Source organism: Haliaeetus leucocephalus, unplaced genomic scaffold, assembly GCF_000737465.1.
Source record: "Haliaeetus leucocephalus isolate CR32 unplaced genomic scaffold, Haliaeetus_leucocephalus-4.0 Scaffold657, whole genome shotgun sequence".
NCBI classification, from domain to species: Eukaryota; Metazoa; Chordata; class Aves; order Accipitriformes; family Accipitridae; genus Haliaeetus; species Haliaeetus leucocephalus.
In genome coordinates, this window is record NW_010973093.1 from 2,072,843 (window position 1) to 2,089,575 (window position 16,733).

Consider the following 16,733-nt stretch of genomic DNA (forward strand, 5'->3'; position numbering starts at 1 on the left):
AACAGTGATGCATGTACAGACGGAAAGCAGGGCAATCTAGTGGATCACCATCCTACAGATTAATGGGTGGTTTTTATATTTAAGTAAGCAGAGGCAAAAATTCCATCATAAACAAACCTGTGCCTTAGTAAGTGATTAATTAATGCCTATGTGTCAAACAACTGCTGTTAGAATCAGCCCTTTTGAAGCAGAATCTGTTCAGAGTCCGGAGGACCCAGCTCAGCCCATATGGCTGCTGAGGTTTGAAGAGACGCTGAAGGCACCTCTTCAGTTGGGGCTTGAAGAGAAGAGGGTGAATCATAGTGTAAATGCTTCCAGTTTCAAATACATATGTGGTTGAGCACTGTAAAGAGACACCTCATATATCCATCATTTCTATCTTGGATTGCTTCTACAGAAATCTGTTCAGCTGCGGTAAGTAGCGCTCAGGTTATATCACACCTAGAACGTATGTGCTGCACCCATCGTCTGTGCATGCAAGGTAGATGTTCCTGGAGTTTCAGGGTGTCCCAGTCAGTGCTAGCAGCCCACCCAGGACAACTGGAAATACTAAGCATTCATGCTATGTCAGGTACAACCTCTGTCTTTTTCCACTTTGAAATTGGAGCTAGAAAGAAGGTGAGGACTCTGGCTATTTTTCTGGAATGTCTGGAAATTGCCAGGGTGTATTTATGGATCAGTATCTTTACATGGGGATAGTGAGATCAATGTGTCCAGGACACATCATACCTACTGGGTATGCAGGCAGCCTAAGATCAATACGCCAGGGATGCCTTAGGCCTATGAAACATGCATACATTACAATCTGTATCAAATACACACTGGGTGTAACATAGCCTGGACACATCAGATTCACTATACATATGCACACATTTTTGTTCTGGAAACCAGAAATACAGCTTCTCCAATTATTTTATCTATGTTTTTGGAGGTGGATGCAGGGGGAGCAGGTTGCATTGTTATTTAACTCCTTTTAGACATTTTTATGAAAGCACCGTGTCGACTGCTTGCAGATTGCAAGTCGGCTAGTCAGATATTAAGTATAATTTTTACTGACACTGGCTGTGCTGCTGAAATCATGGGACTAGGCATACATGTCAAATTGACTAGAGCCCCATGTAAACACAAAGCCTTGGCTCTACTGTCATGTACATTTATGGTACCAAATGAATATTTTATGTGCAATACTAAAATAGTAACAATTTTGTTAGCAACGAGTAAAAGGCCTCTGTAATTTTGGCATAACCCTTCCAGTTCACATTCTATCTCAAAAGAAGGCTTAAGAGTATGTTTATACTACAGTCCTAAAGATAGCATAGAGATATCTGAGCTATCATTTTAAATCAGCACAAATAACTGAAGTAGTGCCAACAAAGAGATCAGCATGGACCAGCTTCCCCTCCTCCCCAGCAGTGTGCACATATTCCAAGTCTTAGGTAGCATCACCCAGAGAAACTGTGTATGTAGCCAACTCAATAAAAGCTAAATCTGAAATATTTTTGCCTTAGATTTCAAAGTCTGAATCCTTATTGGGCTAACTGAAGATGTGTTCATTTATATTTTACAAAATTATTTTGAGAATCAATGCTTTGAGCAAGTAGGTTCCTAAAAACATATAAAACCCACAGTGACATCGTTACCACTTTAGGAGACTGTACCTACAAAATTTCACAGATTTTATATCTATTTTATATCTTTTGTTTGGGGTTCTACATCCCATTTTGGATGCAGTTCCTAGTATTAGAAAGACAAGCAGTCCTATGGAAATGTCACTCTTTTGCCTTCAGAAATGAGCAGCTGAGAAAAATTTGAAGCCCAAAAATAAGAATGATCCCTTACTCAGATAAACCCAATTAAAGTCATGCTCTAAGAAAAAACAAACTACTCCGTAAGTCTGCGTACTGATCTAGAAGGGGGAAAAAAGAAAATATACTAAACTTAGAATTTATATTTCAGTTCTTTTGAGACCTCCTCTTAAACATGACATTTAATATGCAGATAGTGTTTTCCTGTATGAGTTTCCCAAAGACAGCCTCTTCACTGGAAGTTTTTGTTTTGAACCAAGAGTTCATCCACCTGATAGCAAAGCCTGGAGAATCTGAAACAAGCTCTTCATTAATTCAGTTTAGGCTGAACAAATTTTTTGTGTCTCCAGTGCCACTGTGCATTAATGCCACATGCGAAAACCAGGATTCAAATTATTCAGAAACATGAAGAAAGCAGTTCCAGCAGCTTTCAGACCTCCTTCTTTTCAGATTCTTCAGGAAAATTTCCTAAATAAAAGCAAACTAAAATCTGACTGGGATTCTGCAATCATTTCACTGCAGCTGAGATGAAGCCAAAATAAAAAGCTCGGTTCAATTTGTTGAACACAGCCTGACAGAAAACCCCTTTTGTGAGAAGGGTACAGCCACAGCAGGTCTATTAATGACCGAGCATTCCTTAGGAAGCTTTTCACTACTCCTTGCAATGCAACCTTGGCATCGCTGAAGATGTAAGCAACCAAGTTCGCGAAAAAGACCATGACCAGAAAAAAACATGGAGCAGAGAGGATCCATCTGTCAGCATTTATAGCCTAGCAGCAGTGGTGTCACTGTGCAAAGCGGGGCTAGTGTATTTGTTGTTTCAGATGACAGCTCTGGTTGATCAGGCTGTCACCATAGCAACTTTCACTAAGAACTCACAATGCACCCAAACGAACTCCGAGCTAAATTAACTTATTGCATGTCACCAGTGAGAAATGACTGTTCAGAGGTAATTTTCTGTACTAATATGTAATAGAGTTAACTCTCTAAATTGAATTAAATTAATTAAATGCCACTCCCAGTAAATCAGATTCTATTACATGAATGTTAAAAGAAATTAAAGATGTTTTAATAAAGATTACTAATAATAACTTAATATTATTACTTCATTTTAATTCAAAAATTCTGCTCAGTTTATTTTAGACACATGTCTTCCCCTTACTAGGAAGGAATACCTAATTACTTCACATACATTACACATTTATTTCACATAGAGATGCTTCGACTTACCCAAAAGAAATAACAGCAGCCTTTTAAGGACTGTTCACCTGTGAAATACAGCTTGGTTTAATATGTGACACCCTAAGATTTTTCTTCCACACACACGCTTAAGCTTTTGGTAAATTCCCACAACTTCAGTGATTATGTCCAGTTTCCAAAGAGCTTTATTTCTGCTTTTTGCAGAAAAAAAACCCCAACTTTTTGCAATAAGTCCAAGTGCAAAAAAAGAGGAAAATACCATGCCTGTCTAGGCAGGCTACAAAAATAACAGCTCTTTAATGGCTTTACAGATCTACCTAACGATATATTATTAACTTTGGTTTCTTAACGTAGTTTCTTGCACATTAGAGTAGGATAGTCAGCTGGGAGGCAAATCTAAGTGGCCCCCAGTTCCCAGTGTAAATAAAGGGCAAGTTATAATTGCCAACTGATGGTATTAATGCTGTTCCGATGACCCTGACTTTATCTTTAACTCATATTAAAGACTCACCAAGATACTTCAGGCAAAAATGGGCCCTATCTAACATTAATCATCTTTCAGAATTACAAACCACATTATTACTTTACTTTTCAAAAACAAACTCCATTTACGCACTAGAAGGCAGCTATTAACAGCAGGGGGAGCACATGGTATTTTCATATCTGCCACTGGCTGCGCTGATGACAAATGACATCAGCCCAAGCACACGGTTCAGTTCAAGTTCTGTTAAACACCCATAGGGAAGTCAATACTTCCATTAAAAGAATACAGTAAATAAGTATTTTAAAATATTTTCTGAATCTCAGTTGAAAAACAGGCATAAAAGCAAAGGTGAAAAGCAAGGGTGCATTAACGCTGCGACAATCCAATGGAGCGGAACACCGTAAACTGTACAACACCCTGCCTACATTCCAGGTATCAGTAAAATGGGATTACGGATTTAAGTGTTCATTGTTACTATGCATCTAAGTTATTATCTAGAAATTTTAAGTTAGAATTAGATTTTTTTTAAGTCTTAGTAACTATAATAAGGCACCAAATCACAAAGTCTTCCTATTCAAAACTGTATTTAGTATTCAAGGACCAAACTGGAGACATACGGTGCATGCTCATGGAATCGACTTAGTTATCCTAACATTGCACAAAAACATATTTGAACAGACAGGAGGCTATAAACCATCCAGAGATAGTGAGAATACCTTATCTAATACATAAGAAAGTAATTTAGTATTTTAGAATCTTTAAAACATTTTCAACCTGAACTTTCAGCTTGATAAAGGCATTGCTACTATACCTTCAAAACCCTCCAAGAGTTTTAGTTCTGTGTCGATAAACAAAACCGTCTTTATTCTCTACTCGCCTTCTCTTTACTGCTTTTCTTTTTAGAGGAATATAAGCAAGCCATACATCTGCAGGTGAAATTCTGATGTGATTTCACTTTTTTTGTTTGATGCTCTCCCCACCACCACAGCCAATCATGACAGAAGCTCTTCTTCAAGATAGAGTGACTTTCATGGCAGGAGTCTCTTGAAGTAGGAATGACTTACAGAGCTTCCCAGTAAGATCTAAGCAGTTATCAACACAGTCCTTGCAACTACTCAAACAGAAAAACGGTAATGATCACAAACTCTGCAATAGAGTTTAGGAAGGATCTCTTCCCAGTTGCCAAGAAAAGGCACCCAAAGTTGTAATATTAGAAGTCAAAAGGCAAGCTTTTTGAAAAATCTATTCCAAATAAGCCAGAAAGTGATCCCAAATGACCACAGTGAGAAAGTATGTTTTCCAATGCAAGCCTCATTCACCTACAGTAAGAGAACAGAAACCTGACCTGGCTGAGAGATCAGCTGTCTTTTGTACTGGAAAACTGGAGGCTACAGCAGCAAGCTGTAGTGAGGCACTAAAGCATCACCTTAGCAAATTTAGTGGGTTTTGTATATTTATTGTACAATATAGCGGAAATTTCACAAAGGGAAGTATTGGACAGAGCTACAGACAGGCTCTGTACGCTAAAAAGTACATCATAACAACAAGGCAAAACAGGTTTTTGAGAAGTACAGTGAAGGAAAAGTGAGGCAGAGGCCTGGGTTCCAGAGTTTGCTAGTTGGAACGGGACAAAAAAGATGAAGAACATGGACCCACAGGCTAGTTAATCTTTTCTGGGAAGGAAGAGCTAAACAACTGAGGTGGCTGAATAAGACGTCCCATTTGATTTCCTGCAGTGACTGTTGGACAAGATTAGAAATAACTATATGACAAAGAAAAAAATTAAATCATTACTCTTGGAGGATGGCAGATAACAAGATATGAATTATGATGGAGCCTATGTCAGAAACATAGCATTGAATACATTATCTTCTTCCTACTTCACTCTGAAGACTTTCTCCTGTTGAGGAGAGAGTCACTACGCAAATGCCAGAGTGAACGGAAGGGAAGGGCCTCCCTCATACGTACATCAGAAAAGAATTGAAATCCACCTCCAGCACAGTCAGGAAGTTTTCTCATCGTTTCTCAATCAGGCCTAAACAACTGCAGCAGAAACTGTTGGGAAATTAAAGCAAATAATACATTTAAATGTATACTTCAGAGGACTATCTGCAAAGAGAAAATGGTTAGCGATGAAAAAGGAGAAAGGGGGATAGTTGGAAGAAGAAACTCCACATTATCAATTCAAGATCCTTACGGAATTAAAGAAGAGGGCATCTGAAATCTAGGAGCTTCTTAAAGCAAGCTGAGTTCAGGGACAGCTAACTGAACGAGAACAACCAGCAGCAGCACTGCTATGAAACAGGTTGGATTACAGACCTGTACAATGGAGTGAGCCTGAAAGGCATTAAAAAATAAGCCTTAGATTTTACTTGTAAACAGCAGTAGTAAGGTTATAGTTACACAGGTTAACTCAAAGGCTACTTAATAATCCTCCAATTACAGATATTGCATTTAAAAAAAAATTCTGGACTAACTGGAAGGCCTTCCAAAGAGGAGAAACATAAATTATGGTTTGAAAAACAGCTTGAAAACACTAGCATGAGGAAAAACTGAATGGGCTGTTAAGTAAAAAAGAGGATACACAAAAAGGCCTCCGCAGAGGAGGGGAAAGATTTGCTCTCCACATACTGGGCAGATCAGCCGAGAAAGAATGGGCTTAAGTTTCAGGAAAGACTGTTCAGGCCGAGTATGAAGATGACTTTCCAACAATAAACAAAACGTCTTTCAAGAACATCCGTTGGGCCTGTCTGACAGTGGGCAGATAGATAAGACAATCCCTTCTTGCTCATCTAAAGGGATATATCTAGTCCTGCGATTCTAAGACTTCAGTGTGGCATTTGAATTTTTAATGGAGTTGAGGACTCATCAGTTCTGGAGCTTAGTAATTCATGTGCTTCAAAACAAAAGTTCATGAGAGCCTGTCTGGCCTTGGAAAGGTGAAAGGTCTGGCTCCATAAAGACTGCTGAAAAAAAAGGACAGCAGAAGCAGCCAAATCGGAAATTATGTCAGAAACATTAAGAGCATCCTGAAAACAGGAGGATGGATCTTCAGGAAACTCTGTGATAAGACAGAGGAGAACTACTTCTGTTAACATGGGAAGACGCAATCAAGAGCTTGAATCATGCCTCAAGTTCAGCTGTTGCCCTTGGGCAAACAGTACTAATAGTTGCTGACATGCTCGGGGCAGCTGAGGAGTGTCCAAAGCATTTAGTGGTGCTATTAAACACAGGTCCCACAAGACTGCTTAGTATGAGCCACTGCTGCCATGCCACAAAGCTAGGGCAGGATGCTTAAAGAGAAAATCACCTCCTCTCATGGTGATCTTGGACCTACAATCAGCCTCATGCGTAACCACCTCTTGGGATGCTAATGCACACTACACTGCCTAAACCAGTTCACGAATAACCTGAAAGATGAGATGCACCATGCAAACCCGACCAGAATGCTTCAGAGCATTTTACCAGAGTATGAGCTGGTTAAACAGACATTTTAAGTAGTCCTGTAGGATTTGTAAAGTATGGGCTATCACCTTTTAACAATTCAGGAAAAACATTAAAATAATCCAGCAAAACACAGGGAAGTCAAGAGGTAGCCTAGGTTCTCAGAGTAGAGGAATGTCAACACCAGACAGTCAACAGGAGAACAACAAGGTCCCTCAGGCCAAAAGCTTCATACACAGTGTAAAAGAATCAAATCAAAACATGTTTTCATTTTCCCAAGATAACCCTCTTCAGCATTTGTAGAGTAACTACCCCAAGAGCATGTATTAGTGTTACAGTTCAAAGCCGGTTTCCTCCTTCCCAAGGAGGGGATCAAGAAACATTAGAAAACTGGCATGTATCTCAAAACAATAGTACCAAACAGAGCTAATACATTTACTGATGAACCTCTCTTCAAGCTTATGGTTTGCAGTTCTTATAGATACTATATTTATATGTGATACAAGCCTCCTCCAGGTAGTAAGATGATAATCTAATAACAGAAAGTGGTCAGCACACTGCAGGTAAATCAAAGCTGGTAGATTTTCATGGAAAAGGCATCACAGCAGCCAACACAGTTTCCCATGAAAGAATGACCCGAGACAGTCAAGACAGACAAGATAATGCCTTCATTTACATGTTTCTTTAAAAGAAGAGTAAAAGCAAATGACAGACTTTAGTTCAGAAAGTAAAGGAGGACCACACTGATAAAATAGGTGAGCTGTGCTATAAAGCCACTTCCAAGAAAACAAACCTCAGACTCTGCTGGGTGGGTAAAAAAAGGTAAGAGATGCAGTGTGGGTGTTCCCTGTCTGTTATTATCAGTAGATACAGAACATAGTGGTGGCATGTTAAAATGGAAAAATGCATCTGGTCTCTAATACTGGGACATATATGCTCTAACAGACAACAAGTATGAGACAACATTCGATTTATAATTGGAAAATAGTTATTTGATAAGCAGACCGATAGAAGAACAGAATATACGCTCTTGTCTGAACTGTTGTGATGCCAGAAAGGGTAGCAGTTTGACTGTTTCACAGTCTACATGCTTAAATATACCACATTAGGCAATGCCCATTACTGAAAAAGCGGTCTATCGCGGAGTATGAAAGCACACACTGTGGGCAGATAAATAACCATAAAACAGCATGCAGTTTGATGATAACTACCACTATTATCATTGTGTAGCTGTGTTAAAATTTATACTCTAGAATATACAGTTGTCAACAACTGTATTGGCAGTAGTTTTGTTTTTCAGAAAGCAAGCCAGGGATTTGTCTGAGTGGCATTACCACCAAGGGGCACCCTGACAATTAGGTCTAGATGAGAAAAGCCAAACTGGTGTTATCTAATTTGTTCTTATTCTCTCTTCATGGAGTACTCTTGTAGAGATAATGTCCCAGGCTTTAAATTTATTCGACAATGGACAATGTAAAGAGAAATCTGATGAAAGCATGTAGTCCTGCTGCCTTCAAGCAAGGTATCAACCCTTACAACATTTAGAGCATTTGAAAAATACCTTCAATTAACTGTGTCTAGCGTTTGAAATCTCCCATTTTCACCCGGTTTTAAAACTGCATATATATAGGTCAGGCTGTTACCATCCTCAATCTGATAAGCCCAGATCATTTCCTAATGGAGGAAACTGAGAAAAGGCAAACCACATGGAAGACTAGAGCAATATTCTGTCTGTATTTATATTATAAGCACATGCCTAAATTTGCATGATGGCAAACTACAACAAACTGTCTCTAAGGAGATCACCTCTGAGGAGTACTAAGAATATCAAAGATCTCTGACTTGAGCTCTTAACTACTTTTCTATTCCCAGACAAGGAATCTGCAAAGCTTACAAGGCAGCCACCGAAGGGGACTGGAGGTGCTTACTTGAGCGGTAAGACAAAGAAGTAACTCCAGGCAAAGACGTCAAAATGCTCTGCATCTCTTCAGGGGGCAGCTGTCCTCTAAATCCAGCTCAGGACAGGAGCACATTAGAAAGAATATCTCATGGTTTCTGTTTTATTTTCAAATAACCCTGGAGTTTTGTGTGTGTTTGTTTTTAAGAGAGAAATGTTTTTGCCAAAAACCTGTACTAATTGCTTTGGTGTCTCATTGTCCGAAAAGGGTGTTTATTTGAAAGCTAAAGAGCCTACAGCTTCACAAGAGCTACAGAAGACTTAAACCTTCAGAACTGTCAATCCTTGGTTGCAGGGCTCAGAGTGTCCAGCCTTGACAAACCCTCTTTCCTGCAAAAAGACACCAATTCTCAATGCCACAACTAATCTCTAGTTGGACACCTTTGACTAGCAAAACAGCAAGACCAACACAGAACGTGATCAGAAAGCCAAATACAGCTTCTAAGTTTAGCAAAGATTATCCACACACTTACTTGTTACCTTAAATTTTCCTTCTTCACTTCATAATGTCAATGTTGATTTGAAGATACCCATAATGTTGCTTACACTTGTGAGAGCAAAAAGCATATTAAATAGCACTGAACTACTGCCACCAGAAACTCAAGATGGCTTGTCACAGCCATTCCACCTGAAACGATAAGCAGGAAACCAAAGTTTTTTTCTGTAGTGGTTAACTCCAAGCCTCACAGCTCATTCTTCTTGCTTGTCTCTGTGACTATGCAAATTTCTCCTCCTGTCTGCTCTAATCTTTTTGTATTTTCTACTCCTTTTCACCCAGTATTATAGCAGGGACTCTATGAATTATCTTCATACTCTATTCTTTGCAGATTGTAAAATCATAATTACTTCTCTATCAGAGAAGCGGTATCTCAGCCAGTTATAAGAACAAATTCATGTTTGCTTAAAGACGCTTATAATAGCAAAACACCACCATGATAAAGTTTATCAAAAAGAAAACATTTTTGTGCTATAAAGCCTTAACGTATGGCAATAGGTTATCATTAGGTTATCAAATGACTGCATATTAAGATCTAATTGAAGAACTTATTACAGTGCTCCCCCTCCTTCTGCAATGATGATTTATGGCACATTTTGTCACTACAATGTTCAGCAGTTCCGTACAAACACAGCACTTAACTAACAAGATGGCAGAGGCAGATATTCAAGCATAAGCTATAAATACTCAAATGAGTCAGAGGTTGTAAGTCTGTTGTAAATCATACCTGATTTGTGGCTGAAACACTTCCTAGTCTTATGTAAAAACGCTCTGCTGGTTCCTACAATAATATGACACAAACTAGAAAAACTCAAAACTTTTTTTTTTTTTTTAAAGACTGATTGTGTTACACACTGTCATAATTCTACTTAAAATACTGATGAGATTCTCTAAAAAGTTTAGTTTTCCTTATTTCCTATGGAACTACCATTAAACATCAGTAACAACTGCCACAACCAGAAAGAGCACATTATCAATGTACATAAAACTGCATTTCTGTATGAGCAGAATTGAGTATAGGTTACAGGAAGGTAATTCACATCCAAATGAGTACAAGCAGAGAACATTATAACAGCCCATTTGGGCAGGGTAAGTAAAGAACCAATTTAAAACTATGCAACAATCTACATGGCTGATTTGGAAATCAAAATACCTGGCTTTGAAGAAAGGTATGCCACTAATTCTGTCATCCAAATAGAAATGCCAGAGCAGGAGACAGGATCTCAGATCTTTTCGTGCACTCTTTTTTCCTTTTAACTCCTGTTTACAATACAGTTGACCACGTTCCTCCAGACAAAATATACAGTACTGCTTGTAGTATAAAAAACGCTATGCAAATTTAAAAACAATTTGAAGAAAGTATGCCAACATTTGTGACACCACAAATGGTTTATCAAGCAACCACATAAATGCTTTCTGTTCTTTTAAGTCCCCCCAAATGAAATGTATTAAAGCGTCTACCTTGGTAGAATAATCTCTCAGTCTGCAGACAACCTTCCTGACTCTGCAAGTTGCATATTAAGATCATCATACAGTGAAGAGTCCCAAGACACACGGCACAGACAGCCTGGGGGAGGGGAAAGCTCCAGAAACAGACCATAAGCAGAAGGGAATGATGCTCGGCTCAGGATCCATCATACCACTTTAACAGAGGATGGGCAGTGCTGGACAGGCTTCTGAATCCTGGGATCATTGCAGCTATTCCAGCTTCTGCAATCCTGCTTCACCCCATAAGCAGTGAGCTGAAGTTTCCATTTTCCCCTTGGAAAGCACCCATCTCTCCTCCTGGTCCCATGCCATGAAAATGCTAAAGACAGACCTACCAGGATCATGAAGTTCAAAGTGGCAGAGGCTGGCCATCTCTGCTTTAGACTAAAGAGAAAAAAATATTTTCCAGACTAACATTGCAAATCAAATATTTACCAAAATATTTTCTATGTCAGACTAAAAATGGTATAGACTCAACTCTTTTTACGTCTGTGTTTACTGATTGAACACTTACCTTCATTGTAGATAATGCTGGAGAACTGGACAGATACTTTGCCTTTCAATCACCATGGCGGATGTTTGAGTAACAAACCACTTAAGCTATTTAATAACAGCACTTTAATTTCATTTTAGACAAAGTGCATAGCATTCAGCTGGGATGGAAGTAAAGCAGTCAAGGAATTGACCACCTGTGTGCTGACTAAACCTACAGCAAGATGGCTAGAAGAAAAGTAGGCAGCAAAATCCGTTGACCTCATAGTATTTATCACAAGCATAGCTCTCTTAGAAGTCCCCTGTAGTTATTAAATAACAGCCATTTACCATACTAGTGACTATTTACCATACAGCACAAAACTCTTACTGGTAGTTACAGCTGAATGTTTTCATTACAAAAGTCTTTATACACAAAGTTTCTTTATCAAGTGCATATAAACTGGCAAGAGTTTACACATTTAAAATAAACTCTAATAGGCTGTGCTCAATAGCCCTGTTCTCAAAAAATTACCATAAAAGAACAGTAACATGGAAGTACAATGCACAGCGCGCAATAAAAACATGTTCATTTCCCACCTCATCTAATTTCGCAGCGCTCCTCTCCAGCTGAACAGGAAGACAACTTTCATTTGTTTTCAAGTAATTGAGAAACATTTCAGCTACTTATCAGCTCTTCAATCTTTTTTCCTTTCACACATTCCCTAGAATTGTTGCCAACAGGGTATTTATAAAAGATTCAGCCTAACAAAAATACTCTGGCAAACAATGTTGCAGAAAGAAATTAGAAACTGAAGAAGCTTTTATGTAGAGAAGACTTAAAGAGTTGGATCCTTGTTTGAACAGAAAAAATAATTTAAGTTGTTTAAATAGACACAAGAGCTGTGTAAGGGAGCACTTCCTACCCCTGGACCAGTAACTCCAGAAGCAGCCACATACCTTTCCTCTATTGGTGGAAATGCATGTTTATTTTGGAAGGGTTTTGTGCTCCACATCACAAATGGAAACATTCAGCTCTGTCTAGAGGCCTCAGAGCAATATTTAACTGACAACACGCCATATACACACACCCACAGGAAACCTCTTTCCTCCTTACTAGTTTCTCTTTCCTGAGGCCTCACCAGCAACTGAACATGCAACAGCCAGTATCATCTTACAGCGAATTTTAACTACACATACAAAGCATACAAGTTAATTATTAGATAGGACAGTATCTCCACATTTTCCATTGTTCTAGAGAAATAAATGAAAATCTTAATATTAATTAAAAAATTAAAAAGCACCTTGATCACAGCATTTCTGTTTTCTGGTACAGAATAAGCCAACTGAAAGGGCTAGCCTTTCCTACTGCTTATCAAGTCCCACCGTTTGTCCCATCCTAGCTACTTCAAGAAAGTGCCTTCTTCAAAAATACAGCTGAGAGCAAACAAGAAATGGTATAAACATATTGTCTCCAATCACCTGAAAACCAGAAACTGAAAAATCCTTCCATATCCCACCTCCAGTTGTATAATTTACTTTTCTCCAATGTGATCCAAACAGTGTAAGCATCTCTCATTGCTATAGCAACTCAGCTGCAGAACTGAATGACACATACATAAAATGAAGTATTTTTTTTTCTAAGTTACCACAAGCAGCTACATCAAGTCACATTTATAAAGATCTTGCCTACCAAAATCTAGGTATAGGAACATTTTGCAAAAGGTTCGGTTCCAGCCCAGTTTTAATCTTTGATTTAATACATCCCATACATTGGCATGCAGTACCTGCTGCAGTCAATTCACCCAGTTTTACTGTGTCATCCTGTTTTTACAATGAATTTAATTGCTGTGTCCCAGATATGAAATAAATGAACTAAAGTCAACGATAATCCGTGTTGCCTTTTAGTTCTAGTAGCAGTTGTCACTCAACCTTGAAAATGTATCAAAATAAAATACTTGATGCAGTACTGCGTTAAAGTTTACAGTCAACTTTGAATATTCTATGAAAAAAGTTCAGCCAATTTTTTCCTCATTGATCTAGAATTAGTATTTTCTACATTTTAAGAAATTCCTGCTACCTATCATAAGCTTGTGTACATCCCTCCGAAAGAGAAATGTAAGAGAACATTACCATAAAATGGAAATAAAACATTCCCACAGACCAACCTTAAAAGCAACTAGTAGTTGCCTGCCAAAGCAAACTAGAAGGGTCATCCATATGACTGTAAATAACCACTACCCCTTGTACTAAATATGAACAGGAGAGGTTTGGTTTCTCTACAGGCCAGGTCAACTCTTCCCAATGAAGCCCAACTACAAAAAGGTGCATTACTGCTTCTGATAGACGAAACTATGAAAGCCAGAACTGCTTAATCTTTAACATAACTACCCTTACGTACTGTTGTGGTCTTCCCAATTCATATTTCATAGGAGTAGCATAGGACACTTAAATACAAAGATAACAGACCTGACCCCCCCCCAAAACCCCAAACAGATGGAGAAACACAGTCCCTAAATTTGAAAGAAATGAACTCACAAGCATACCAGAAAAAACAGAGTTATTATCATGCTACTTTTAAAAACTTAAACTTAACATTTTCAAGCAATTAAAAACAAAGCTGTCACAACAAAGACAGAAATAATAATATCCCACAGAGGAAAGCAGAAGGCACCATGTTTCAATATTAACAGAAAAGAAGAGCCACTCTATTAACAGGTGAAAATGAACTTAGTTACTTTGACAGCAAAAACATCTGCCATTGAATTATGGTATTAAAAAGTCATTATAATACATTACGGAACAGTGAAACCTTTTCACACAGAAACCGGCTGATACAGAGAACAAAACACGTAGTACTGTGGAAACAGAAATATTCCATTTAGATAGAAATCGCTCTGATGTATCTTAATTCTGATTCTTTTCATGTACTTAAGATTTCAAGGGGCTTAGCTACTTCTGCTACCTTCTCCTCCTGAAAGCAAAATTCACTGTTACAAACTAGGTAAGATGTTAATGGGTGGGTGCAACAGAATTCAGACTAAAATTTTCTGATTTCACACTTTCTATGCAAGAAAAATTTGGAAAGAAAAGGACAGAATTTCAATAAATTACTTGTTACAGTTTCTTCATCATGTAGTTGGACTCCATTTTTCTGACTTCAGTATTACTGAAGAAGTAATTTCTGCTGTATAAATACATAAAAAGTGTTTGAAACATGAGTTGTTTTGTCAAACCCATATGTTAGGTTTGGCTCTTCTCTAACTCTCAGGCTTTGGGAATCTGGGAAGCTCTACTTGCCTGTCTGTCACCTAATTACCCAGCAATAAATAACAGTGCATATTAACTCGTTCAGAACTGTTCCACAGCCCTCAGTTATGTGTGGTGCCATGTAAATCAAAGGACAGACTAGATAAAATACCTGTAAGCCAACAGTTGCGGAAGAGAGGCATTACCTTGACTCTCCTCCTTGCCTTTTTTAAGGCCATAGCTTCATTAATGTTTCTCCTAGGGCACCTAAGAGTTTACTGCCCCAAAAAGGAGAATGCCTTGCTTACCTCTGCCCCTTCCTGGACCATGCTGCAAACCAGTTCAATTCACTTGTCAAGCAGAAAACCCACACAGAAAGAAAAAAAGGCAGAGGTGGCGGTGGGGGAAATAGCTTTCTCCTAAGTTCAATGAATTTACTTTACTCACTAAATTGAGCTGAATCGTGCATGCAGGGGGAGAGATTAACCTTTTTAGTGGCAATTAGTTGTCTTTGAAATAGATAAATAACTACTAACAACTAAATGGAAAACTACATCTGTCTTGACATTAGATAAAAAAAGATGACATATGTTGGGTTATGTTTCACAGAAATTTAATCCATATATTCTTGTCAAAAAGGTGCCACGCGATACCCAGCAAGATAAGCAAAGAAAAAGCTTATGCTGAGAATCCCAACATATAGTCAGCTCCTCCAACAAAACTTTAAGAATAGAACTATCCTAGTAGTTAATCTCCCCATTAAAAAGACACAAAGAATAAAAAGTACAAGCACATTTTTTAAACAAACTTACAAAAATATCAAATGGTTCATACAGAATAAACATGAATTTACCTTTGGTTTTTTGTTCAGCAGCCTGAAAGAAAAGAACAAAACAAATCAACTACTAGTCAATGTCCAAAATGATACCTAATAATTATAGGGCTGCAGGTCTAACTTACTGCAGAAACTGCTTACATAAATCAGGCATTAGTTCCAATTAAGGACTGGAGAATGTTAGTTTAACTCCATGTATTGGGAACGTAAGAATGGCTACCCTTGTCTGACTGAAGCCAAAAGTAGATACCAAAGAGACAGTATAAAACATGGCAAGCAGTACGATAGTACCCCCATCTACCCAGCCAGCCTTCTGTCACTTGAGGTTCATAGGCTTCCTGAACCAAACAGTATGTGTTTGAACTTTTTAACACTCAACAGAGTTAACTTCCCTGAATTTGTGCAGTATCCCTTGGAATCCATACATACTATTAGCTTACACAGATTAACCGCACATTTTATGAAGACCCGTCTTCTTTTTTTTTTTTTTTAACTGTTTGGAATCTACGCACTTTTTTTTTTTTATGATGCCTAATTTTTATACTGGAAAAGACAGTGATCAATTCCTATCCATACCCTAAGGGCTGTTTAAGGTTAAAACTAACCATGTAATCCAGAAAATGAGGCAGGAAAATGCACACCACAGAAAATGCGCAACGGCATTGGAATCCACAGTCACTTCAGTATCAGTTGAGACTAATCCAGTTAACTTTGCATTGACATTGATGAGGAACATTCACGTGACACAGCTGTGGGAGCAGTAACTTAACATCAAGGGATGGTAAACAGCTTGGGGAGTGCTAATGAACTGTCACAACTGCTTTTGCAGAGATTTTCTGACCGCAGCCTCACTCAAAGTCGACAAGACTGCTCACTTGTGTCAGAATTATTCACAGAAGTAAAGGCTGCAGAATCAGTATCGGTATGTTCCACGTAAAAGGGAATATATCATTTAAAACAGAAACATGAACAAACCTTTTTCTGAGCACCTTCCTTCTTTTTCTTCTCTTCCTGCTTTTTCTTTTTCTTTTCTTCCATCAAATGTTCCTCTTCTTGTGTTTCTTGTTCTTTCTCCCTGATAAGAATAAAGGTTGGGAAAAGCATTTCAGTAAGATGAAGTTTTATCTAGGAAGGTAAATAATCCATACTTATATTGCTAACTTTACACATCTCATGTTTTAAAAAGGCTGTTTCTAATGCTGTATTACAGGCATTACAAAAAGCTGTTCCAAAATTGAAACCGATGACAAATTCAATAGTAGACAATGAAATTCAGAAAGAATTGATTTTATTTGGAACCTCTT

At 38.2% G+C, this 16,733-nt stretch overlaps 1 protein-coding gene across 4 annotated transcripts in view; it reads right to left on the reverse strand.

Moving 5' to 3' along the window:
- Positions 1-16,426, reverse strand: part of TNRC6C (trinucleotide repeat containing 6C) — a 90,382-nt gene extending 73,956 nt beyond the window's left edge. For 3 of the 4 annotated variants that reach the window (XM_010579407.1, XM_010579405.1, XM_010579404.1), the window contains exon 1: positions 14,460-14,529. In XM_010579407.1, coding sequence (XP_010577709.1) covers position 14,460 — 1 coding nt within the window. In that variant the 5' untranslated portion in view covers positions 14,461-14,529. Of the gene's footprint in view, positions 1-14,459; positions 14,530-15,447; positions 15,470-16,404 lie in introns of those variants that run through there. The other variant, XM_010579406.1, reaches the window with a different exon arrangement.
- Between the last annotated feature and the right edge of the window lie 307 nt (positions 16,427-16,733).